The sequence below is a fragment of the Lissotriton vulgaris genome, chromosome 1_1 (genome assembly GCF_964263255.1).
Source record: "Lissotriton vulgaris chromosome 1_1, aLisVul1.2, whole genome shotgun sequence".
Taxonomy (NCBI): domain Eukaryota; kingdom Metazoa; phylum Chordata; class Amphibia; order Caudata; family Salamandridae; genus Lissotriton; species Lissotriton vulgaris.
In genome coordinates this window covers 313282221-313310156 of record NC_141685.1, presented here as the reverse complement: position 1 = coordinate 313310156, position 27936 = coordinate 313282221, and the positions used below count along the sequence as shown (strand labels likewise).

General features: G+C 41.4%; 1 protein-coding gene across 1 annotated transcript in view; it reads right to left on the bottom strand.

Moving 5' to 3' along the window:
- LOC147747106 (vitamin D3 hydroxylase-associated protein-like) overlaps window positions 1-27936 on the bottom strand; it is a 337273-nt gene that overhangs the window by 31526 nt on the left and 277811 nt on the right. The window contains exons 8-12 of the mRNA XM_086952357.1: window positions 20394-20519; window positions 18227-18324; window positions 14779-14878; window positions 12456-12499; window positions 4293-4332 (exon numbers count right to left, since the gene is read on the bottom strand). Coding sequence (XP_086808483.1) covers window positions 4293-4332; window positions 12456-12499; window positions 14779-14878; window positions 18227-18324; window positions 20394-20519 — 408 coding nt within the window. The remainder of the gene's footprint in view (window positions 1-4292; window positions 4333-12455; window positions 12500-14778; window positions 14879-18226; window positions 18325-20393; window positions 20520-27936) is intronic.

Here is a 27936-nt window from a genome sequence, read left to right as displayed (position 1 = left end):
TACCCTGATAATTTCCCTGCGATCCGAATGAATGCAACTGGCTCTTTAGATAACACTCTAATTCAGGGGTCTCCAAACCAGTCCTGGAGGGCCGGATCCATGCCAGATTTTTTAAATTACTACATGTATCTCAATGGGAATATCCAAAAAATCTGGAATGGATCCGGCCCTCCAGGACCGGTTTGGAGACCCCTGCTCTAATTGCTCTAATTAAGGCCTCGGGAAGCCCTTTCCTCGCCAAGACTAGCCACAAAAAGCTCCATGAGACCCTGTTGAACGCTTTTTCAGCATCCAACAGGGCCATGCCTACCGGAGAATTCTTCCCCTGTGCCCAGTCCAACATTGAAATAATCCGCCTTATATGATCAGTGGTTTCCCTATGTTGTATAAAGCCATGTTGCCTTAACGAAACCAGGCCCGGCATCATATCATTCAACCTATTGGCTATCAACTTTGAATACATTTTACTATCCGAATTTAGTAAGGGTATTGGTCTGTAAGACCCCATTTCAGTATCTTTTTTACCCTTCTTTTTAAACACCACTATCGTGGCATTAGCCCAGGACTGGGGGGAATTCCCCAGACAGGCTTCTTGGCAAACTTCAACCAATTCCGCTCTCAAGCTATCCCTGAATAGCCGGTAGAATTCCAAGGGAATATTATCTGGACCCATTACTTTCTCCCGGGTAAGTCCTAGTATTGCCGTCTCTATTTTCCCCCCATTCTGGTGGTTCTTTGGAATCATTTTTTGCATTTCAGACAGTGTAGCTGGTATTACCTCATTTAAATACTCATCGAAGGGAACCTCCCCGATATCATCAGTATATAAATTCTGGTAAAATCCTTGGAAGGCGGTCAGACCGCCTTCCTTAGTCTCTTGTAGCACCCCCTGCAGATCTCTTACTTTGGGAATATCATTAAAAGCGGCTTTCCCTTGCCCCTTTTGGCCAATACTCTATCCGTTTTCTCACCAAATTCATACACTTCTTCTTTATATTGAAAATATTGTGCTGCTATATTGTCAGCTATATTCGCATAAGCGCTAGACCTTAAAACGGTAAGTTCCTTCTGAATTAGGTTAAGTATATCTGCCTCCACGCCAACCCTTCACGCCTCTGCCAGCTTCTTCTCGGCCAGTAGCGTCTGATCAAAATCCTGCCGGTGCTTAAGCAGGCTTCTTTTGCACTTGAATTTGGAGAAACTTAGAGTTTCGCCCCGGACCACTGATTTAAATGCGTCCCAGACTGTCGCTATAGAGGCAGTACCTTTATTGAACTCAAAATATTCCTGGATCTTTTTATCCATAAACTGACGATATTCTCCGTCCAGCAGCAGTTTTCTATCAAACGACCACTGCTGAGGCTCTACCCTCTCTTCCTGCTCAACATCAAGCAACTTCTCTTTTCATACCCGTTTGGAGCAAACTACAAGCTCCATGTCCATTGTTTTTAAATACCCTCTGTTATGCCATGGCACGTGTGTTTCTTGAAGACACAGTATATCAATCTGTAATATCTGCACTACTTTTGCCAGGACCTGTCGTTTCTTAAGATCATTAAGGCCACAGATATTTAGAGAACAGATCTTAATTTTCCTAAGCGATGCCATTTTTCTACCTTATATGACTATTTTCACTATGAGCTGCCTCCTCTTATAGTAATTAACAAAAACATTAAAAAAACTACTAACTACTTGTACTTCTTTTGTGAACATGTCTAACATTATTTTCTGCTGCTTAGTATCTTTCTGCATCAACTCCCTCCAGTCTGCTGATGTTTTCTACCCCCCCACCACCACCGAAACACCGTGACCCCCCCTACCCCTCCCTAGCTGCAACCCCCTTCCCACCAATTCCAACCCCTACCAACCCTTCCTATGAGGCCCAGCGACCATGAGCCCCTGCTTTGTATGGAGTGCCATACTCCTCCCCCCTAGCCCCAAAGACCAAGAACATACTTATTTCACAGCCACTGGAGAGACAGAAAATAAGAGAGAACGCAAGGACCCCAGAAAAATCCCAATACATTTTCACAATTGAGTATTAAACACGGGACCCATCCCATAGAGGAACAATAGAAAAACAAAAAATCAAGCTAGGGGATTTATCCCTATTAGAGTGACTAAATCTCAGGAATGCTAAACATTTTTAATGTAATAATTTGTTTTTGTAACACACATGTAATGTTGTAGTAATTAAGGGCAATATGTATCAAGCAAATTAGCATTCGCAAAGGCCTTTGCGAATGCTAATTTGCTAAATGGTATTATGAAACATTTTGGCAGCAAAAAAAGGAATCGCAAAATTTGCCATTCCTTATTTTGCGATTGCACTTAAGGAATCGCAAATTGTGCGATTCCTTAAATGCGATATATCAAAGGAAAATGAATTCAAAAATGCCCATAAGGATTCGCAAATAACCACCAACTTCTAGTTGGTGGTAAGTTGCGAATTCTTTTAAAAAGGCAATTTATTTAAAATCCAAAGGTGCCATATGACGCTCGTACATGCCCTCAAAGAGGTACGCTTGTTGTAACCCTATACCAAAAGATATACCATCTTAAAGCCAATTTAGGGTTACATTGACAATAACAATATTATTACAATAGCAACATCATCCTTGTGTCCTCTGACTCCCACAGTCAATAACTCCCTCGGGATGCTCTTCCCTTTGGCTAAGGATGATTAATCATTAAAAATGTAAATTATTACTGCAGGTTCATATTACAATAGTGACTGCTTGATCCTGATCTTGACTTCCCCGGGTGCAGATCTAGAAATTATGATTAACTGAAAGATAGAGCCTACAGATCAGAAACATTTTAATACTAACATCTACTATTTACCGTACATACGACAGAGTGGATTGGCTTCACAAGCTGAAACATTAGGGCCTTCCTATTAGTTTACTAGTAATCCCAATTGGCTGGTAACAGATATCGGGGATATCATGATTACAATACAATTGGTACTCTACAAACCAATAGTATTGCACTCCTGCTAATAGGAGGTTGAGTCCCTGGGTGAAATGCTGAGTAAAACGAGAAGCTTTGGAATCTATACTGAAATTTCTACAGCAATTTCTCCTTCTTTAGAGGACCCTGATGGTCCCACAGTAAATAACTGATAACTTGCGTCCTCTCCATCCGGAGTAAATTAAGCCCAGTATCAGTAGCTTCAGAGGGACAGAGTTACCAGGCATAACTACTGGAACCTTGTACTAAGGCCAAGGTGGCATTATTATTCGTCTACAATACCTTTTTGTAAACCTAAAGGCTGAAAAACCTCCATTGGCAAACTACAGACTTATTGAACTAAGGTCAATCTAATGGGCTATCCTACTGTTGCAGGTATCTGTAAAACAGAAAACATTTCCACGACTGTAAGGTGAAAGAAAAAATATACCTTGATGTGAAAACGCTAATGGGCTTCATTATTATTATTATTATTATTGCATTTATTGGGCGCACAGCTACCCGGAGGTTTCCCGGCACTTGCCTTGGGAACCCGTCCTGGTTTTTCCCTGTGAGATAGCCCCTACTGGGCATCCCCAAGGTGAAAGCCAGGCATCCCGCCGCAGGGGGCCGTTGTGGAGATTAAGCAAGCTTAATGCCCAGAGTTGCAGAGTGAGAACCCATGATTAGAGCAGGCCCCGAAGCGAGAATTATCGAGTCCGTGGACATTTGACCTCAAGACCCTGCCGCGTCGGGAATTGAACCCTGGTCCCGGGTCTGACCTCAGCTTCCGGGTCTGCCTGCTCTACACCGTGAGCCACACTTCTCCACAACAACCTAAACAATTTAGCATTTTCCCCTACATCACAGAATAAATAACAAATTACATCAGATGACAAAAATATTAATAACATAACATATTAAAACTCAATACAGAGGCTAGTGCCTCCTTAGATATGGAGGGACTTCCATGCCAAATGACTTGAGAATGGGACACTGATCTATAAAGAGCACCCGAGGGAGTTATTGCTGCATTAGTATCCATAATTAGGACATTAAAGTTGTTCTTAGGTTTAACATCTTAACTTTTATATCTCTTTAATTGAAGCTTTTTAGGGGAAAATACATTTCTTCTAAAGAGTTACAAAGACTATTTGTTGCTACATTTGAAAGACATGTTAAGTAAAAAAAACGAGTTAGAATAGCAAACTCTTTATTCAAAATAAAACAACCCCAAAAAGTATAACATATCATTCTCTTGTAAAGAGTAGTGTAATCCTAAGAGAAATGCAGCATGATTGAGTTTCTAATTTTTTAAGCTAAAATGAAAGATTACGCACCTGTGTTTCTGTATTCTGCTCCCACAGGTTTTTGACAGATCTAAAAAATACAAGTGTGTGTCATTTTTTATGCACAGAATGAACAATTAATTTTTGCTTTTCTCCCCTACCCCTTTGGCTAGTGCATTCTATTTCCAGGAAAGGAATTCATCATGGCTTATTGAATCAACAGACACTGGTGGTAACTTTGTTTTCAATTGTAATTTAGAAGTGCAAACATTATATTGACATTATATATCCAGGAGCTGAGTGGATGCTGTCTTTTGGAAAACTCTGCTTCACTAGCAAGAGGTGCCGTGCCTATTTCACAATTTAGTAGGTTTTCTGGTGGGCCTGTCATGCCACATTCAAATGAGATCTATAGCTTAAACTAACTCAGTGCTTGGCTTTCCATCTTTTTTTGCAGGCAATACATGGCAGCAATCATTTGAATTAAATGTGACCTAATAAAAGTAGCATTCAAGAGAGGTAGAAATTGAGCAGCCCATAGGGCAATCTCAGACTTAAAAATCAATATTTAGTAAAACAATACATCCATGTTTTTCTCTCAAGTAGCAAGAATTGTAAGTCCTTCCTACTTGCGAGCTAAAACTGGGATTGACAACATTAATGATATTAAAACATTTTGAAAAGAATAGGTTGGAGCTTTAAAATATGCTAGCCAGGGCCTTTACAAGGGATGGAAAATATTTTGACTTTGTTTGCAAAATAGGGTGAAGTTGGGAAAGTTCATCATCGACAAAGCCAGACAAACGTTTCTGACTTTAAGCATGGCAAAGGCAGAACATTCTGTGGTAAGAAATGTCATTGATATCTGTGTGGCAGGTAACCCCCCCCATCCCGTTATTAGTGGTGGGAAAGAGCAGACAAGAATGGGTAGTGTGGTTCAGTGTGGTGCTGCTGTAGCTTTCGTCTTCATGGTGAGACCACAAGGATGTGAACTGATTCAAAGAGGAAGGATTAGAGAGTAGAAGAATAAGCATATTCTATCAATGTACACTAGTTTTCAAAAACAAAAAATATTGATGAATCCTAATTCTGATTGAACCCCAATTTATAAAGTCCAAAGCCACAAGCTTTCTTTGTGTCAAGGCAGTTGTAACACTAAGTAGTAGATTTTTAATTTGCATTAAAAATGCAGTTATGAATTTGTACAATATAAATATATAAACACTGAAGAACCTCTCATTTCCCGTACAGGCTCTTTACAGAAATGACAGTTGATGCAAGGGCGTGGCCTGGGTGCTTGAGATGGCGGACACGTGAGCTCTGAGCTCCGCACCTGCCCACTGATCATCCGCTGAAATCAATGGCAGTCGGGACCTGGGCACGCACCGCAATGAGACAGGAGACTGAGGTAGAAGGGGGGCTGGTCTTTGTAGGTCCGTAGATCCGAAAAAATTGAAGCAGAGCTGAAATCCGATCGGTGGACCAGACAGGAATCTCCCAAGATGGCGGATTGATGTTGGAGGCTCGCGGCAAGAGACGAGCAGCCCGGAGGCTGTTGAGGCCAAAGTCAGGACCTAGTGTCCCCCTGCTGACGAACCAATCTTGAAAAGGGTGAGAACCTAGGAGCCCGCCTAAGTTCAGTGACTGCGGCGGAGACCCCAGGAATGAAGCGGGTATACATTGGAAGCACTGAGGCGGTAAGGTGCAGGGCGGGGCTCACGACTGGGGCCCAGACCAGGGCTTGGGAAGCTCAGCGCTGACTCAGCTGGTGGAGTGAGTAACTCAAGCGACCTGTTAGAACTTTGCAGAATAAGCATGGGAATGGCCCCCTGCCATCCGGAAATGGGTCCCTGGGTCCCAGCGGGGATCCCCCAGAACTGGAGGCCAGTCAGCGGTAGGGACGTGGCCTAGTGGCAGTGACTGAACGCCAGGAGTAGCTGCCTGCGGATGGGGCCCCTAGGCGCGGGGGCTAACTGGTGAGCCTTGCTGGACCTGGAATTGAAACCCACCACAGGTGGATGCCTAGGGCTTGGTCGGGAATGCAGGAGCGGGTGAATCCTGGTCCCAGACCTGAGGGGAAAGTCCAGCAAGAGATGAAGCAGCCTAGTCCCTGGGGGTAAGAGAGATTGAGGGCAGCCCCTTGAGGAGAGTAGTGCAGAAGGCTTACACAACTACTTCAGCAATGGCCACAAAGGAGGCCTGGAGCCGGAGTGGGCCCAAAGGATGAAGTGGTGGGAGTGGCAGCCGGCTGATACAGTCGCTTGGGCCAAACATGCGAGCACTTCACAGTATTGAAGAGCAGCACCACAGCAGAAGAATCTCCCCTGCATGCTTTATCGGATCAGCATATTCCCCAGCATAATGGGTAAACCCAGAGAATGACAAGTGGGGGTTGTACATGATCAGGACGACAGTACCCAGGAACAATTGCAGATGGCCCAGGAGGAACTGGTGTAGCAGCAGCTGAGTAAGATACTGGAGGCCATTGCTGACACGAAAGCCACCCTGCATCAAAACATCAACACCATAGTGGTGGGGCTGGGCCTACCACTGGAGAAACACCAGAAGCTGTCAGAGAGGGTAAAAAAAAACAGAGGCCAACATTGCAGAAATAGTACCAGCACAGAGATATCTGGAATCACAGATGGGGGGCCTCACGAACAGAGTGTGTGTGCTGGAGCGGAGACTGAAGATGCAGAAGGGCACAATAGGAGGAATAACATCAAAGTCCTGGGCCTGACGGAAGGAGTGGATGGCAACAACATAATGACCTTCTTGGAACAGAACTGTGGTGGCGCATAAAGGCTTGTCAACTTTCTATACCCTCGAGAGAGCCCAGTGAGTGCCGGCCAGACCTCTGGCCCCTGGAAGGCCTCAGCGGTCAGTGGCGGCCTGGCTTCTTCATTTTAAGGACAACAACGTTTTATTGCAAAAAGCATGTGCTGACGGCCCTTACATCATGGACAACAGCAAAATCTCCATCTTTCCTGATTATACACTGGAAATACAGAGGAAACGGGTCTCGTTTTTGGAAGTCAAGAGGGTATTGAGAGATGAACGTCTCTGGTACTCTCTGACATTTCCCACCCGTTTGATTATTATCCTTGATGGGAAAACACATTACTACGACAACCCAAGCCAAGGTGATTTAAGACTATACCAAGAACAACTTGGAGCTTGGGGAAATCTCCAAAAGGTGATCCCATCGGGGAACCACAAAGAAGCCGACCTTATTGTATACTGAAAAGGAGAAAGCAGAGGCGATACAGCCTGTGGTGGCACACATGTTGGGCAGAAGATCCCCCAGAGGCTGAGGCCAGCTCCGCGAGGGAAACTAAGGAGAATGACTTGGGCACCTCCAGCAGTGACAGGTAAAATTGCCAGTGGTGACCCCAACGACGTCCGACAAGATCATCTAAAGAGGGGGGAGATCTGCAGTGATAGCGGATCCCTGGAGTAATGAGAAACTGCTAGCGGACGATCCAGGTCCTAGGCTGGCCTACGTAGCATGGGGCCAGCGCTCCAAGTACGGTTTGTGCACCATGAACTAAGCCATTATCTTGCCACACCCCGTTGAGATACTTGCTAGGTTTGGGCCTCATCTAGTACGTAATGTTTCACATAGAGTTTGGGCGGCTGACCATTGTCGGACTGCCCTGGGGTTGGGGGTCCAATTGTTGGATTATTTTTTTAATTTTGAAGAAGAGGGTGGTTGTGTATGAATAAGGCAACTGGGAGGAAGGGATTATCCTCCGAGGTGGCTGATTGGTTATGCCCTACAGAAATGGCATACAAACACAACACCCTATTGTTCCTAATGGGGAACATACAAGGGATGGGGTCCATTGCTAAGCATTACAAATTTTACTTATAGCTGAGGTGTAAAGATATACACATAGCCTTTCTCAAAGAGACTTTTTCAAACATGGAGGAGGCAGGAAAGCTGCGATGACTGTGGAGGGGGCAGGTCTTTGCGACCACCTCTTTAGCCTTTGCTAAGGGGGTGTTAATTTGGATTAAACCTGGGGTACCCTTTGCTCCTGTACACGTGTCCCTCGATACAGAGGGATGGTATGCCCTGATCGCAGGGAGATTGGCGGAACAGGAAGTGACATTGGGTAATATCTATGCGCCTAACGAAGATCAGGTTGGTTTCCTTGAGTCCCTTTCAGCCACAAAGGCTACCTACTTAAACGGTCCTATATCCTGGGGGGAGACTTTAACTGTGTCGCGGATATTGCGAATAACCACTCACATCCCCCGCTGCCGGGAGCACAACCGCTTGGCAAGACAGCGGTGTTTCAAAACTGGATAACCCACTGGGGCCTAGTGGACACCTGAAAGTTGCAACACAATAGAGACAGGGGGTTCTTTTTCTCTCCAGTCCACCAGGTACACACTGGACTCAACACCTTCCTCTGCCCACCGGCCTTTAACAGCTCTGTCTCACACACACTGAATACCTGGGGCGTACACTGTCGGAACATAGCCCACTGCTAATGATGCATTAACTCACGAGGAGGCAAACCCGATTCCCAAATGGAAATTAAAGCTGTCGGCACTGGAGGATGCCCCTTTTAGAGTTTTGATGCACACGCTTACTAAAACATACTTTCCCATTATTTCCCACACAGCATCCTCTGTTCAATTGGAGTGGGAGGCATTCAGGGGTGGTAGTAATGGGCCACGGCATGGGGCATGTAATTGAGGCACACAGGGAACTCTGTAAGGAAATTCTGGACCTAGAGGGATAAATACGTAGATTAGATAACGCTCAGGGAACTGATGACACTTTCCCGCTGAACTTTGCAGGACACGCGCGCAAGCTACAACGAAGCACTGGGCCGACTGAAATGTTATAGCCATATGAAATAGCTGGATAAGGTACAGAAAGAGGAAGGGAAAGCTGGTCGACTACTAGCAAGGTTAATTAAGCCAGAGTTGTGGGGAGAACCAATCACACAACTTAGGTTAGATACAGGAGATATAATATATGGCCCTGACGCAATTAATGACTCCTTTCACGCATCCTATGAAAAACTGTATGCATCTCCGGCAGTGCCCCACCCATCTGGCATTAGAGAATTTTAGACCCCTTATCGCTCCACTCTGTAGATCCTTTAGTACAGGAAGAGTTAGGATACCCGATAAACGAAGGAAATCAAAGCTCCCATCTAGGCCTTGGCGCCAGCAAAACGCCGGGGCCAGACGGCCTCCTTGCGGAATTTATCAACATTTTGCTGATGAGCTATTGCTGCAATTAGCCAGGTTGTATGCTGAGTCATTTGAGCACAGAGAATTACTCAATTCCACCCAAACTGCACTAGTGATCCCCATTCCAAAGATCAAGGTGACAAATGCTAGGGTGGTGGATTTTAGAACTCTCTCCATGCTTAATTTAGACTTTAAAATCTTAAGGAAGGTGCTAGAGGGAAGGTTACTCCTCACATGAGATCCCTAATCCATCATGACCAGAATGGATTCATTCCCTCTCGCAGCACCTCCTATAACGTCCACAGAATTTACTCCATCCTCTATCATGCGGAAGCTCCAACCAAACAACAGGCAGCGGTTTTGTCAATTGACTTAGAAAAAGCTTTTGACATGGTTAGTTGGAAGTACCTGTTTGCCCTAATGCTGCATATGGGTCTTGGGGAGGACTGGGTGTGGTTGGTGCGGCTTCTCTACACCGGAAGAGACGGTCACGGCTGTGGAAATACTAGATGGCTTTGCGCAGTTCTCAGGCCTTCGGGTCAGCAAAGCCAAGACATATATATTTCTTGTGGCAGGTCTGTTGCCCAGGCCTGAGGCCTTGATGGCAAAAATACTCTGGGCCTAGAGTTCATTCATATACCTGGGCATATATGTCTTCCACTCCATTGAAGACCTGAAAGAAGGGAAACTGAATAGGGCACTGCGCTCGGTCCGATACTGTGTGCACCTTTGGCGCACACTACAATTGCCCATCTTGGCCTGGATCTCAATATCCAAAATGGTTATGCTGCCCTGACTGTTGTACTTCTTATCAACCTCATGGTCTTGATGTTGTGAAGTTGCTTTCGGAGGCAACCGAGGAAGGCACATGCCTGGCAAACCCGGAGTCTAATCTAATGATGGCAAAATTGATGATACCAACAATGCCTCCCCCATACTGCTTGTTGCTGTAACATATGGCCTTGCAGGCCTGGAAAAAGATGCCAGAGTAAATCAAAGCAACCCCTTAAATACACACCCATGTTACCCCTGGTGGGCTGCCACAAAGTGACCCTCCAACAGTATTTACAAGCGAGCAGCTAGCGCACTGGTCTGAGGCGGGGCTGGACAATGTTCGGGATTGCTACCTGGATAAAAAATGTATCCCATTTAAGGAGTTGGTGGATAGCTGCAGGCTCTCCCCGGGGCAGTTTCTGCAATACGAGGCCCTGATCCACACCTTTGTGCGGCTGTGGGATGGGTGGGAGGGAGGAACCAGAGACACACCCTTTGCTGCATGCCTTATTTACCATCAGCACAGCGGGACACCTGGTAAAATGGTTTTATGCCACACTAATAACAGCGTAATTTGGCCCCCTGAGCGGGCTACGGGCAAAGTGGGAAAGAATAGGGGCAGGGAACTCAACAACACGGAGTGGCGCAAGACCCTGAAGATTTCTCAGAACACGCACCTAAAGTATATCCAATTCAACTATATACACATGCCTTACATGTAGCCTGATCACCTTAATTTGACTTATGGGGGGGTAAGTCTGACAATGGACCAGGTGTACACACCCTGACACGAATTTTGGACATATGACTTGGGACAGTCAGTGTTTAGGCCCATAATGGGAGGGTGTGTTTACCAAGAACAAATGCGCATTTGGAAGGGTAGTGGCCCCCACGGTGCAGGTGTGTTTGCTGGGCCTCTTCCCTCGGCTACCAAAACACAAGTTTGAGAACAGATGATTAAATCTAGTACTAGGACTCACAAAGCAGGGAACAGCGATGGAATGGAAGTCAACAAGGGGGCACCAGATTGAAACCTTGAACAGAGATGTCATCACATGGGCAGGGGCTGAGGGCAGAGTACTAAGCTGGAAAATGGCCAAGGGAATGACGAAGCGTCCAATTGCTGAGCAATGGCAAGCGGTGATGGTGTCCTGGGAAAAGCCAGAGGGCACGAGTAGCTAGGAGGAAGGATTGGGATAAGTAGGCCAATATGGAGGCTCTGAACACAATAGCCCCCTACTTCCCCAGGGAGACCATGGGATTGTAGTGAGCTGGAGGTGCCACCAGGTTGCTGAACTGCAGGGGAACTGATAAACGGGAGAACGGGAACGGGCTGCAGAGGACAATCCCTCTCTGACCCACTGATGGGCTTCCTATGCTGAGACCCTCCTAAAGTTCTCTAAGAGAAGAAATTTGATTTGTAAAGAGCATGGCTGCCCTAGAGCGTCCCAGCGCTACCTGACTGATAACAGAAAACTCTGAGGATCTGGAATTTTTAAGGGGTTTTAGGAAAAAGAAACGTTTTAAGTGATTTTCTGAATTTAAGATAAGAAGATTCATTCCGGATATCCCTGGGGAGAGTGTTCCAGTTTTTTGCCGCATTTATAGAAAAGCGGCGGCCTCCTGTACGGGCCTTCCTCACTCTCGAGATTATAGCAATATTATCCCCATCCGATCGGCGATAATCTCATAACACCCTTCTGCAAAAGTGTATGGTTTGTTTTAAGTAGATAACATAGTAAATGTGTTAAATATGTACGGTATTCTTGTATTTACTACCGATGTTGAAGGCTACCCGCCTCAATGGTGTCTAAAAGAATTAAAAAGTGGAGCTGATACCAGATAGCACCGTTATGTAATAGAGATACAATCATTTTACTGGATTGTCATTTCTTCCTAATATCTATTGTACTTGATGTTGAGTTAAGCAGGAAAGACAACTGCTAACAATTAAAAAAAACATAGAATTGGAAATACACCTTTGTGATAATTTTACAGGTGATAATATAAACAAAATGCCAGTAAAAATTATTTTGAAAAGAAATTACAGTTGCCGCCAAACCAGAAGTGACCTCCAGTGTTGTAACCTGCGGATTTGAAAGAGGCAAGCTATGGTAAGAAGTATTCTTCATGTCGTTAACCAGACTTTCCTAAGACAAGACCAGGGTCTAAATGATTGAAAAGAATGAATTTAACAAACAATCTGATCCTTCCTGGAAAGCTTACCTTCTCCCACACAAAGCTTTCAGATCTCTGGAAATCCGTGGACACTAGGACAGAGAAATATTTTATCATACATATTAGTTACAGGTTTAAAGTGATATATGCCTACAATGATATCCAGAAAGTACAATTTCTTTTCAGGAAAAAAGGAGTACTTAGAGAAGGCCTTATCTTTTGATTTTTTTATACTCTAAAATCAATGGATTTTAAAAAGGTGTGGGAACAAAAGTGCACACTATGCAAAGATTGGGTTACATTTCGAAAATGATTACATGAAAAAAGGTATGTTATAAATTGATTGTGTCTACAAGTAGGGGAGTTAAAATACAGTTCTTAAAGAACACAAGCACTCAAGGTTTTCATATTTACAAGTTTTAATGAATCAAATTCCAGTTTTAGCATGTGATTTCATCTTGTGAGAAATCATGAATCTAACTGCGACTTTGACCTTTTAGAAAGTTAAACTCTGCACATTTTCTTGTGTATCAATTAAAAATGATGCATGGCACAATTGGTCCTCACAGATGATTAGAATAAGCTAACTCACTTTACATATCCTAAGGCAATACAAATAAGTCTTCCCCTCCAAACAAGAGTGGGATAAATGTAGAACCAGCAGAGGGAATGGTGTAAAAAGGTCACATCACTCAAAACACTACAATCAAATGTGAAAAAAGTCCAACTATATGTGGAATCAACAATATACATACATTAATCAAATACAAAGATGGCTCCAAAGATGTGCAGCAGAGTGCTCAGAAAAAAGTGCATGTGCATAAGTTCATAGAAAAAGAAAAAATAACAAAGCATATTCAAATTTTATTTATAATCAAGCCTGTCTGTACATCTTCCTATATCCTTACAATTTTGTTACACTACATAGAGACAATTGCTCAGATTGGTATTGCCTCGCAGTGAAAAATCTATTCCATCCAGGTTGTAATGTTTTGTCGATGTTTCGACGTGAAAGCTAGGGGATGGCCAGTAAGGACCTTAAATGTTGCTTTTCATCAGGACAGGATGGTAAGATCATAGCAACCTAGGTTCTTGCAAACACCATTAAAGCCTTTAATTCTAGAAATGTTAAGTAAATTGTAAATTCCAAATAAAGTTGTCATTTTTTCATATTTTGATTATAGTGTTTTGTGTGATGTAACCTTTTTACACTCTTCCTTGTATTTTCCCCACTCTTGTTGTTTGTGGGGATATAGTAGTATTGCCACAGGATTTGCTAATTGAGTTAGCTTATCCTAATCATCTGTGAGGACTAATTGTTGTGTGTATTATTCTATACCCAGGTCCCATGGATTTATAGTTTACCCTATTGTTATATAATGGGCCAAGCAAAAATGAGCCACACACCCTCAAACTCCAATTAATAAGGCTTATAGCCACATACGTCTAAATCACTTTCTCAAATACAAAGAGGAGCAGAGAGTTTACAAGGTAGTTTTCACTGTCTTTGCCAGCCTTTTCATTATGATCACATCAAACATTTAACTGTATATGAGAATGGTGGCATTTTATTAGGATGTTTGAGTGTCAAAATTTTGCCCAATGACCATACAACATGTCACATACCTGAATCATACTCAGATCCAAGCCCAGGTAAGAGTGTTGTTGAATGTGGGTGTTAAGATGGGATTGCCTGCACTGTGCCTCTCCAAGCTAGTTGAACTACGCCATACCCAGCTGTCGAGCATGATTTAAAACTGGGGTGGCATGGTGGGTGAAAAAGAAATTGACTGGAAAGCTGCCCGAATTACTGCAAGAGGTTAAGATTAACTAAAGCATTCCATCCATCACCTTGTTGTGTTTCTGTTTTAGTTGAAAGCATGTCAAGTCACGCAGTGAAGGTTTGCTTAGGGCAGATGATAACAACCAGACCTAAATTTAAAACATTAAACAAAGGGTCAGTGCAGGACCTTAAAGGACAGGTGGAATGCTGACAGCATTAAAGGAAAAGTCAGGCATATGGTTGCTTTCATGAGCAAGACCTACAGAGTTACAAAACATTGCTCCAGCAACTAGGGTATGACTGGGGATGTCCACTATGCAAACCTTTTCCTGGTGGTGTCTTTAGCTGTGATGTAGTGGCAGGCGCCAATCTGTGTGCTGATAGTTCATATCTAGGGATATTCAATCAGTCAGTGAAATGTTCTCAATAATTCCAGACATCTTTTACTGTCTAATCATTTATGACAATAATCTATACACCATTTACAGCACCTCTTCATCAAGTAAAATTAAATCTTTTTGTAATCATTTTATCTTTTTTTGGCTATAATTTCTAAAGTTGCTTAATATCCTGGTTAATACTATTTACCACAGGCTTCAAAATGGTGGCCAGAGTCCACTTCACCCAGTTTGGAAGTCTATAAGTGGAGATCTGTGGTTTCAGGTTAGGATCCACAATATCTTCTTCACTGAAATATTGAAAAATTAGTTTGCATTTAAGTTCACATTTACTTTCATTTTACATACTCTGAAGTTAGAAAACACATATGTCAATCGTCATATTGAATACCTAGCGTAAGTGTCTTTTCTGTTCACTGTCATAGCATAGAATTCCCACTATGATGAATGTCACACTTTTATATATAAAGCATCCAGCCCTGTGGTATAACAAGGAACATTTTAGTGGTGACTTATCCAATAAATAAAAGTAGGTTTTTCTACATGGGAAAAGGCACTTTTCCTTGTTGTGGGACACTGCAGTACTTGAAGAATGAAGTCCACTCTGTGCTCAAAGGTGCTGCCTGGTACCATATACTTTTGGCATATAAGTGGGTGGCGTCAATATGGACGGCAGTTATAGTATAGTCAATTTACAGGTGTAATTGTAGTTAGTACGAGCAGGTAAGGGCAAATGCAATCGTTGTAACAAGCTATGCAGGACACACAAAGGAGGAGGTAGATATGTTATCAAAATGACCTTAAATTGTTCTTGAGTTATCTATTTTAAGGAATTTAACATTACAACGAAAACTTGTTTTTCATTTGAATTTTCATCACTCCAAATTAATTTTTTCATAGTCAAATTGCATTTAAGTTCATGGTGGATATTTGACATTCACAAAGTAAATATTTGCAGGTCCATGAATTACTTAAAGTCTCTCCTGGTGGTTGTACCAGAGTACATGACTCACAGGTATCCATATGTAACCCACATCAGCCCGAAGGTTAAAATTGAGGCCTTCCTAGCACTTGGAGCGGAATATGAATTAAGAGAGGAAGTTACATTTTCAAAATACAAATAAAATATGAATTTTATTTTGAGGAATATTCATCAAGGTAAAAAGAAATACAGTTGTAGCTTAAAATAATGAGTTTAAGGTGAACTCACCTTATCTTGAACTTGTTTGCCGAAATAGAATTAAACATATTTCATTAGAAATCAAAAAGGGTAAGGTGTAAGCCTACTAATATAGAGAAAGGTGTCTTGAACAGTGATCATTGAAATGATATAGTGCATATTTTCCATATGAGTTCTAAACTACAGTTACTGAATGAAAACAACGCCATGGTCTAACGTATAGTATCCCTTTAGGTTCAACGCCATGGTCTAACGTATAGTACTCTTTAGGTTCCAATCTCACAATAACGCAATATGATGGAATAGGTCAGCTTCGCCTAATTCCAGCTCATTTGCATAGCTTGGAAATGCCACTCGGGATGGAAATGAAATGTAACTGCCCAACTCTTTTCTTATTAAGGTTCACAGTGTTCTGAATAATCAGTCAGCTATTGCTCCACATTTAAAAGATGGCTCTGTTGATCCTGTGTTGGAATAATCCACACTAAGGAGCCCATTATGATAACGGGCGGATTGCCACCGCCCGTATGGCGGTGGCGAATCCCCCGACAAAAACCTCCACCCGCCTCTAGTTTACCCTCGCCACATTACCAAGGCTGGGGGGCCCCGGTGGACGGGAAGACCATCCGCCGGTTTTCTGCCGGTAGGCAATCCACCCGGTAGGCAATATTGCCTACCGTGCGGAAAAACAGTTAATATGGTGGTGGTGTCATGTTTGTATGTAGGCGGGGACATGCCTTTCCGAAAGGCAGGCAGTTTTTCACATTGGGGGCCCGTAGTGGGACCCCAGGGATTCTGGGGGGTGGGGGTGCACATGAGTTTCATGTACAACATGGCAGGCACAACGCGGTGCCTGCCATGTTGTGCATGGAAGTGCACTACATGCCTTCCTGGCATTGAGGCGGGCGGTGCTGAGTGCACCACCCGCCACAATGTCAGGAATGCCGGATGCGCCCGCCACTGTGCCGGGCGCATCCTAATGGCCCCCACAGGACCCCTGCCCTTATGGTGGGCGGTCCCATTTTGCGATAGGATGGCGGGCGGACAAAGTCCACCCACCATCCTAATGTGCCCCTAAGAATCATTGAGGTTTTAAGTACATGTACGGTTCTACCTTAGCTATGGCAGTGGACTGTGGACAGTGGATTATGCTCCTGAATTTGGTATATTCACATAATTGTTCAGTAGACTTCTGTGAATAAGAAGTTCTGCTCTAAATTCCATTGATGCAATGTTAATATTTATGTATAGATGTGTGATAAACATTAATTATATCACCTGCTTTAGGAATGTGTTATTTAATTTGATTTGTGATCCTATTTTGGGCTTTGGACCAGATGCAAACTAGCACTTCAGTAGTTCAGAATGTGGTATGAAGAGGAGTCCTCTAAATGTGATTGTAGCATTCATTTTATCAGGAGTAAAGGTGGGAAATCAAAATGGAACTGTCTCGATAAGTCATTGCACGCTTTTTAGTTTGCACCTTTGGCTCTAATACAAAGCAATTTAGCAGAACAGTTCATATGTGCTGACCTTTTCTATTTAATTATAACAGCACTGCCAAAAAGTGGAGCTAGTATCACATTAAAAGTATAGCAACATCTACCACAGCTGCTGGTCTTGTTCTATGACCATCAAGTAGTGCTTCAAAAAAGTACTAGTAGTTTATCATAAAATGCATCACTGCTATACTGAAAAGGAAAGCAAAAAGCCACAAAAATGTAGAAATCCTTTTGGCAAGAACTGGTACTCAGCATAAAACATGTTGCAGCAATGCTGAGAAGTTGTGGTTATATTGCATTATAAAAAACATGATTTAATATAGAAATAAATATACTAGCATTGTTTATTGAAGATCAAGCAATTGTTCCTAAAGGTCCTATATTGATAAATGTATGGCAGACCTTTCCCCAAATACTTGTATATGCATTTTCACAAATAATTGGATATTTTTGACATATAGTTTGGCATTAGGCAGTGTTGGTAATTGTCCCCAGTTGTTTTTTATTATGTTTTAAGGACTTGCTAGATAAGTTCAAGTGCTGCCCAATTGGCATATTGTCAAAGCTATGATAAAGGTAGTGAATGCCTATTGCTTTCAAACAGTCCAAATCAGCCCCCAAAATGTTACAAAACACACAATAATAAGCCAGTATTTCATGTTGCAAAGTGAGTATAAATATGTTTCAAGTATTTCGGCTTTTCTTTAGTATGAGAGTGAATCTTACTCATGATCCTATTATGAAGTGTCAAAATTCGAAATCAAAGTTAATTAAGGGTTAGGCATGGATACCAGCTGGTAGTTCTTTAGTACTATTGACACTGCTCTTGCTACTCCGGGAGTCATGAAGTAAGTAGCAGGGCTAGCATTACTGAAGCTATGGGGTCAGGCTTTAATATGATAATCAGTAACACAAACGACTACCTCTCAAAACCAACAATTTGACTTTGTACTTACAATTTATCTAATAGCATTGAGGCTCCATCGGCAAAGATTCCTCTTGTGAATAGCTCATTGGCCACATAATCCATCCGAGGAGGTGTAAAGGGTATAAGCTGTAAAGAAATATGTTCATTTTGTAACAGTAATCTGTTTTAATTGCCTATTTCAATAATGAGACTATCAAAAAGCTTGAACAAGAGTAAAGTGTATGTCGCTTCTGCTTTCTGTAGAACAGATAGAACAGTACATACTTAGAGGTTTTCTCCTGTTTTGCCCTGTTGATAATCTGCCCTGGGACCAAAACTTACCTTTAGATACTCAGTTGTCCCTGAAAAGCCTAGGAACCTATGTGCCTCTCTTTTTCTTGAAAGTACTATAGCGAGAACATCAAATACCATATTTTTCATGCTTCATTATATCATAAGAGGAAAATACACTTCTACCCTGTGAATTTTGTATCGGACTAGTGAACTTTAAGCAAAGGCCTTCGATGCTCATGACTGGAAGGTTCCGTCATGAGCATCGGTTGAGCTGTGCTCATGACGGAATTGTTCCGTCATGAGCCCGTTGGCTCATTAGAACCTTTAGCACAGCGTGAAAAGTCGTGCCGCGCTGAAGGTGTTAATAAAGGTAAGCCCACATATGTAGATTTACCCATGTGCCTATGTACTACTACACCATGGTGCAACTCTTCACTTGTTTTGCTATTCACCATTTCCAAGAGTCGATTTACTCCTGGGTGCAGACCTTCAAGCCTCCATCGCCTCAATTCAGGAGGATCATCCGCCAATATGAATTATGACTGTAAGATTACTAATAGTGACTTCACAACCCTATTTTATGTTCCACCTACTTGGTGAACATGTCTACCACTCAGGCAGGGACCTCTGCATGCAGGATAGAACCTTCACCACAGAGAAGGTGATCGCCTCTATGGGGATGGAGAATACTAATCACATGAGCCAAATACTAAGCACATGAGCCAAATCACACACACCTGAGACCCATTAACAGCAAACCACATAAAGAATACACACACACCCTAGACTATAATTATTGGCTGATTGGGTTATGTGACCCTGCCGTCACCAGGAACCCCACTCCCTCCAGGATGCAGGCAGCTCTGAGAAGGGAGAGGAATTGTTTAATTTTATATCGCTAAAGAATTAAAGATTTCTTTAGTTTTATATTCAAAATAAATATATATGATTAACTTGCATTAATAGTTAGCACTTTTACTTATCCCTGTACCTTGCCATGGAAGAATAGGCAATTGGAGCTGAGATATCCATATTCACAGAGAAGCAAATAAAGATAAAAGCCCAGGCAAAGGTGAAAATCTGTGTCAGATGAAGCTCAGATCGGGGGAAAGAGCAATCCGGGAGACACCCTATCCATGTTACCTTCAAAGAGGAGTGTAATTCAAAGCAAAAAAGAGACAGGTGGGCCAGCCAGAAAAAACCTGGACTGTGTGAGGCCATAGAATTGCCAACTGTTAGGAGTGGTTATGGATAGCGGCAGCAGCCAGTGAAAAACATGTAGGGCCCGATTCACAGAATGAACTTAAGACTCAATCCTAAACTTACTACTTTTGGCATTCACAGAATGCACTTACTACTTTTGGTATTCACAGAATGAACTTACTACTTTTGGTATTCACAGAAGTTAGGATTTTGTCTTAAGTTTGTCTTAAGACAAACTTAAGACAGACTTAAGACAAACTTAAGACAGACTTAAGTTAGCATTTTGTCTTAAATCTGTCTTAAGTCTGTCTTAAGTCTGTCTTAAGTCTGTCTTAAGTCTGTCTTAAGTTTGTCTTAAGTCTGTCCTAAGTTTGTCTTAAGACAAACTTAAGACAAAATCATAACCTCTGTGAATACCAAAAGTAGTAAATTCATTCTGTAAATGCCAAAAGTAGTAAGTGCATTCTGTGAATACCAAAATAGTAGTAAGTTTAGGATTGAGTCTTAAGTTCATTCTGTAAATTGGGCCCCTTGTCGCTCGAGTAGGCAGAGGAATCCTAACAGCTATAATTATTTCATATAGGGCCGCATATCAGATAACTAAATGGGAGGAACCAATATTTGCATATTTTGATTTCTATCACATTTGCGCTGCATAAGTCCATCAAAGTGCATAAATTAAAATACATGCAGAAACTGTTGTAAAATGTACAACTTACTGTATGACCTGCTTTTTCAAGTAGTCTCTTGGTTTCCCTAACAGCTCGTTGCATACAGGGAGGGGGCATACAATACCCATCAGTGTCATAGTATCCAATCCTTAAGGGCTTAGAACATTTGTACACCTGAAACAGAAGAAAATACAAATAAAAAATGTAAAGCTACACAATTAAAAGCCCTTGGAGAAACTCTGCTTGTGGTACACAGCATCTGTTAATATAGTTCTGTGAAACTTGTCCACATGAAGGTAAAGCATACTGTGTGAATTCACTCAGTTGTCGCCCAACTCTACAAAAAAAGCATAAAAGCTCTCAATATTTATAGCAAAGTTTGTCACATACCTCAGAGAACTACATTGTAGGAAGCGTTTCAAGAATCAAGTAGTGCAAGTTATTTCTTGCGCTAAGGTATTTATAACTCACACCCTCGCCTAGCATTGATAATTAGTCCACATGTTACATTAGTCATGACATCTTCAGTGACATCATTGTTAATATCACTGCAACATTTTCTGTAAAATTATTGATGAGAAAACAGGGCACCGGTTGTAGTTACCTTAGGGCATGACATATCGTTACTTGTGATAACTCTAACTCTAACTGCTGAATTTCTATGATTTTGTGTGTGAAAAATCTGAAACTAAATATAACGTCCCTGAAACCTTTTTTGGGTCAATTTCATATATATGTAGTGTGAGCAAGAGCATGGCTGTGCTCAAAACGCATCGCAGCAGAGCGGGGAAGTGAAATAAAATACCTTTCTGCCTTGTTCCTCGTGGTCCGCGTTCTTCATTTCACCAAGAGCTTGTGTTATGGAGGATTGTTGCTAGTGGGATATATATATATATTTTTTTTGGGGGGGGGGTTTTGTTGGTATATTTGTATTATAATATATATAAAACAGGTTGGCAGTAGCCACTCATAGATATAATTAGGCTTACTAGAGAAGGGGTTCTTTTGATTTTTCAACCTTAATAATACATAGAAATATCTTTTGTTGAGGTAGTTTTGTGAAATTTTGTGAATGTACCATAGTACATAGCAAAAACAAGGCACTATGTGATTGGCTAATGACAGCCTTTACAAATGTTAAAAGCAGTCATGCGGATTTAAGGCCACTTTCTCTGTGTTATGGCCTTAGATACAGGTAAGTATTAGGTTTGATCATTTTCCCTATTACCACTTAATTAAGGTGGTAATAAGTACGGAGATTAATTATGAGTTGCAGTAGATTACTGAAATGTCATGGTATTTTCTTGTAATTTGCAAAACTACCATGGTATATAGCGTTGACAAGGCATTATGTGATTGGCTAACACAGGCCTCGGGGAATCTACTCACCCACTCGCTAAGGCTAGTCAGAGTTTATCAGGGCGAGCTATATTTAGGATGTACTTGCCCATTCTGGCACATTGACAAAGAAAGGTGTTCTGATCACTCAAAAAAGTGAAAGAGCAATAAAGATCCCTTAAAATATAGTTTTTATCTTTTAACATTTGCTCTGAATTCAGAACTATGGGTCAGAAGTCAGTTTACATCCTACAATTACATTTCCTTCTCCGACTGCTGAGTTCCAGGATTTTTTAAAGTGATCTGCTGTACAGAAAGGCTGTAGTGTGTCAGGTTTTTCCTAACACACAACCTTTAAATAGATAATACGTCAACGGAACATACATTTCAAAATATATTTCAGTAGTTATGATAGCCCATTGTTTGTACTTCTGTGTGATGAAAGAATATTTGATTAGGATGAAAACAAATCAGGACACTTAACTTGGTGATGTATAAATGACAAATATGTTTTCTGAAACCCAATTTTCACAGATTGTTGTTTCAACACTAAATAGTTTTAACAGTAAAGCTGTATGCTAGTTCTTCATCATTTCAATGGGAAATGTACTGTCTGTAAAGGACAGTGCACTACCACGTCATGCTTTAGTATATATTTATGAAAAGTGAGTTTTTAAACATGAACTCAGAAGCACTTCTGCCCCTGCCCTGATGGCAATGCTATTCGTAAACTAAGAGGTAAGTCAGGGATTATGTGTACCCAAGAAGTGGGCTAGATTCCTATTGTACATGAAGCAAAGGTTTACTTTAATTAGTGAATCAAATTAGTTAATTTTGTATAGCAGAAATGCTGAGCTCACATATTTGAATTTGCACTCATAGATGAGAATGAAGAAAAAGGCGGCTCTGTAAAATAAAATATTTGCCAAGGATCAAGCAATTTGAGAACAGTTTATGGGTCAAGTACATTACGGTAAGGTTGAGTAGATTATTCAAGTTACTCGACCTTCAGGTCTAGTAATATTGTTATGAGTTTTTGAGGGCTGTAATAACTGCCTGTACAAAAGTTAAAGGCAGCCATCTTGTTTTAAGGCCCCTTTGCCTGAGTTCTGGATTAGCGTCATAGACACAATGAAAGTGTGCTAAAAACGACATGGCTGCTTTTTACATTTTGTAAAGACAAACATTAGCCAATCAGACACTGCCTGCTCATCAGCACCTACCGCAGTGTACCCCAAAAGTACTGCGGTACACATCAGCAGAATATATAGCTAATTATTTTAACACTTATAACTTTTAAACACTTACACTGTTTACACCTACTACCAAACCATTTATATTTCACTTCACAATATATATTCCTGCCACATTACTTTTACATCTGTTCACACATTTTCGAGCTACTTATGTTTCAAGATTCACACTCCACTCTATGCCACTGCACTCTACCTCACTCCACTCTACGCTATTACAAACTATACACTTCCATTCTACGACACTCCAGACTATGCCACTCCATGTATCTATCATGGATAAGGTGCACACCAAGGTGATATAGGGGGAGGCAGACTCACAGTGTTCAGTTCCGCCATGATTAATAGGGATGCTTCAGAATGTAGGTTCCATGCAAGTATAATAAAGGCACTGCAGTGAATATGTTCACACTATGTCTAGTAGACATACCAAACTCTGTTTAATATTATTGCAGTTTGGGTAATTTCCACAAGCGTGATTATACTCGCATGGAACCTACATTCTGAAGCATCCCTATTAACCCTGGCGGAACTAAACATTGTGAGTCTGCCTCCCCCTATATCACCTTGGTGTGCACCTTATCCATGATAGATACTGTAATAGTCTATTCCCTGATTACAGGTCTGAATATCTTCCTGCATCTTTTATCAACTAACATACTGGATCCTACATGGACACGTGTATGTGCTGTACTGGTAAACCACAGCGCTCGCCTTAATAGGCCCTAATTTGATTTTAATTCCATTATCATGTTAATGTACCACCATCGTTATACCTCTCTCCCCTGCTTAGTCCCTAGAAACACAGTCCTGAAGATACCCCGTATCTAGAGAGGGTCGAAACGCCGTCAACAACATACAAAAGAGAGAACTGGATTAAATTATTGTATATTGTATTAAGCTCTTCCTTTTTGAAAATACACCAATAACCGTCTCAGTTTTCTTATCATATCACACAATACTCACTAAAATAGGTTATGATCACTTCACTTGGGGGTCACAATATCACTTCAAATGTGCAAACAAATGTTGCTAATATCTCCATATTCATGTTTAAGTAACACGTCTGGGATACAGACCACAACTGCAAAATAAAATTACCTACTTCGGCTGAAGTTAGCTATACCCTTAATGAAAAGTTTTTGTGGGCTTTGTAAGGAATGTAAATGCATATGATTAATACTGTGACTCAATATAGGGTCATTAATGAACCAAAATAATCCTTACTATGATTAAATCAGAGCAACAACTTTAGTTGCAGATTGTATATTGTTTTATTTAAATAAGTTCCTTGTTACCACTCCTACCTACAACATTAGACTCTATGCCACTCCACTGTATGCTAGTCCACTCTTCGCCACTCCACTGTATGTCACCCCACTATAAGCCACTTCAGTGTACACTATTGTACTGTATGCCACTACACTGTTCCTCACTTTGCTCCATGCTATTCCAGTGTGCCTCAGACTCTATACCACTCCACTCTACGCTATTCCACTCTACGCCACTCCACTCTATAACACTCCACTCTGCCCCACTCCAGTGTACACTATTCCCCTTTTAGCTATTTCACTGTACAGTACTACATCTATTCCACTGTACAGTTCTACATTGTGCCTCACTCAACTCTACACCACTCCAATATATGTCACTCTAGTGACAACTATTGCACTCTATGCCATTCCACTTCATTACATGCTGCTCCACTGTACGCCTCTCCACTGGACGCCACTCCACTGTACACCACTCCACTCTATGCTAATTCACTGTACGCCACTCCCCTCTACGCTACTCCTCCCTACACCAAAACACTCTGTCATTCCACTCTGAGCTAGTCCACTCTTCCCCACTGTGCACCACACCTCTCGATGCTACTCTACTGTACGGTACTCTACTCTATGTTATTCCAATCTGCCCCACTCCACTCTATGCTATTTACCTGTATGCTACTCCACTCCACTGTAAGCAGCTCCACTCTACGCCACTCCACTCTATGCTAATCCATTCTAACCTACTCCACTGCTGCACCACTCCAGTCTATACCACTTCACTGTACTCTACTCTATTCTACACTACTCCACACTATGCTACTACACTGTAGACCACAAAACTCTATGCCATGACAATCATCAGCATGATACACTACGAAATGACATGAAACTATACGACACTGCACTGTATACCACTCGAGTCTACTCCGCTCTAAGACACCCTACTCCACTCTATGCTCCTCCACTCTACCAAACTCCACTCAACTCTTTCCTACTCCGTTGTACAACACTGTGCTCCAGTGTATGTCACTGTACAACATTGTAGTCCACTCCATGCCCCTCTACCACACCCTACTCCACTCTACACAACTCCCTATATGACGGCACACCACAATTTGCTCCACTCTACTCAATCTCACACTAATCCAATCTACTCCACTCTACACCGCTCCACTCAAAGGCACTGTGTGCCACTGACTCAACTCCACAACACTATACGCCAATCCAGTATTCCACAATCTTACCCCCATATATTGGCTGAGGTTTTTAGGGACAGTGTATAAAGAGCTTAGTGGATATGGCAATACATTGATTGACATGCCCCCAGCTGGCTTGCCAATCTCCTTTGCTCACCTTCTGACCTGTTTCTCTCTACCTGCCATACAGAAGATCACCTAAGTGGTTAAGAAGTATAAATCTGGGGCTCCGCAAGATCCCTGTCCCCGAAAATATTGCATTTGGTCCCGGAAGTGGTTAGTGAACAACTGTGGGTCCTGTTTAAAGGGATAATTGGGTTTGCTATTTTTCCTGCTGCATGGAAAAATGCATCAATTTTACCACTACTGAAGAAATCTGAGCTGGACCCAGTTGAGCCGAGCATCTATAGACCCATTTCAAGACTACCATTCCCTGCAAATATATTGTAAGAAATACTTAATTGGTAACTCTCATCCTTTATCTCCTGCGATAATCTTTTGGATCCATTGCAAAACCCTAAATGGATTAGTGGTGGATTACTATAGGGAAATATAAGTTGTCAATTTGAGCGGTGTACATGTGAACCTGTTAGATTTAACAGGATAAGAGGAAACATGTTATTTGGGAGATCATAGTGGTAAAATAAGGTTTGGGATGAATGAAAAAGGGATAGAGAAGGAAAGAGTCTCGAAAGGGTAATTATAGAGATAACAGTAGTAATATGAGATTTGAGATTAGTCAAAGGAGGGATAAATGAGGGATGAGTCTAGAAAGTATTGATTTGGGAGATCATAGTAGTATAGGGAGATATGGGATACAGGAGGGAAGAGTCTAGTAAGTTCAATGAAGTTTGGGATGAGTCATAGTGGAGGTAGAGGATTTATTGAGAGAGGTATAGGATGAGATATAGAATGGTATATTGGAGAGAGATGAAGCCCTTTTTTTCTATACTATGAGTAAAGTAATAAATACATAGATACATAACTATATGGAAAGGTATACATGTATATGGCATATAATAAAGAGATATCAAGTTGAACTTGTATTATATAAAGTCCCATATGCGCATGTATGAATAGATAGTTAGAAATATAGACTTTTGAGGGGGGGGGGCATTTAATGCATTTTTTGATTATTTATGTCTCCCAATTTTTAATTATGAAGCACTTATAGATAGAATTGTTATGATTAAATTGACACATTGTGATAGATAAAAATTTAAAAAACAGCGTCCCAGAGCCATCTAATCTATAACTTATCACACATTGTGGTAGACAAAACAAATAAAGCAGAGACCCATACGCATGTGAACAAATAACTTTTATCTAAACTATGCAGTGACCTATATACATCTTATGCATAATATACATATATATATATATATATATATATATATATATATATATATATATATATATATATATATATATATATATATATATATATATTTCAAGTTCAAGTGTAGCATTTGTATAGCGCACTACTCACCCAGAGGGTCTCAAGGCGCTTGAGGGAGGGGGGTACTTTACTTATCGAATATCCAAGTTTTTAGTTGTTTTCTGAAGGAGAGGTGGTTCTGTGTAAGGCGGAGGTGGAGTATATATAAAATCAAACACTTCTCCCTCAGGCAGATATATATATATATATATATATATATATATATATATATATATATATATATATATATATATATATATATATATATATATATATATATATATATATATATATATATATATATATATATTACCTACTGGCAGTCGCCAGTAGGTATATATAGTTAGAATTTTTTTGAATAGGGATTTCTGAAAATTCTATGTTGAATAACTTTGGCGTTGATGGACGGAATTGGCTGAAATTTTCAGGAAAATGGCACATTTTGTTTCTGAGCGTCCCCTGAAAGTTCGGGGGGTTTCGTCAAGTGGGGGCGGAGAAAAAAGGGGGGTCCCAAAACGTGTTTTTAACATTGAGTTTTCCATAGGGCGGTTGGACTCACTTTTAGCTCGAACGGCTGAATGGATTTCCACAAAACTTGGCAAAATTGTAGGGACTGGTAGCCCGATGTGCCTTTGCTATGTCTCAAGATATATGCTCCAGTGGATTTTACGAAAATTAACTTTGAAAAATATATATTGGGCTACATTGGGCTATATATATGTTAGAGCCCAAATGTAGCCCAATGTAGCCCAATGTAGCCCAAAGATGGCCACCAGAGACAAAAAAACAAATGTAGCCCAAATATCAGCCAGATGTAGCCCAACTATAGCCCAGTGACCGAATGTCCCAGAGTGTTCTAAAGAACAGAGCGCTAACAGTCTTACTTATGACCTGAAGTCATCTTGATTGGAATAAAGTGTTAACACTTAAAACATTTAATTTGCAAAGGAACAAAATGAGGGGTTTCACTTTGCCATAGAAATAATATATATATATAATATATATTAGTGGAGGAGTGTGGCTCAATGCTTAGAGCGGCAGACCTTGATGCAGAACGCTGGCCAGGGACCAGGGTTCGATTCCCGCCTCGGCGGG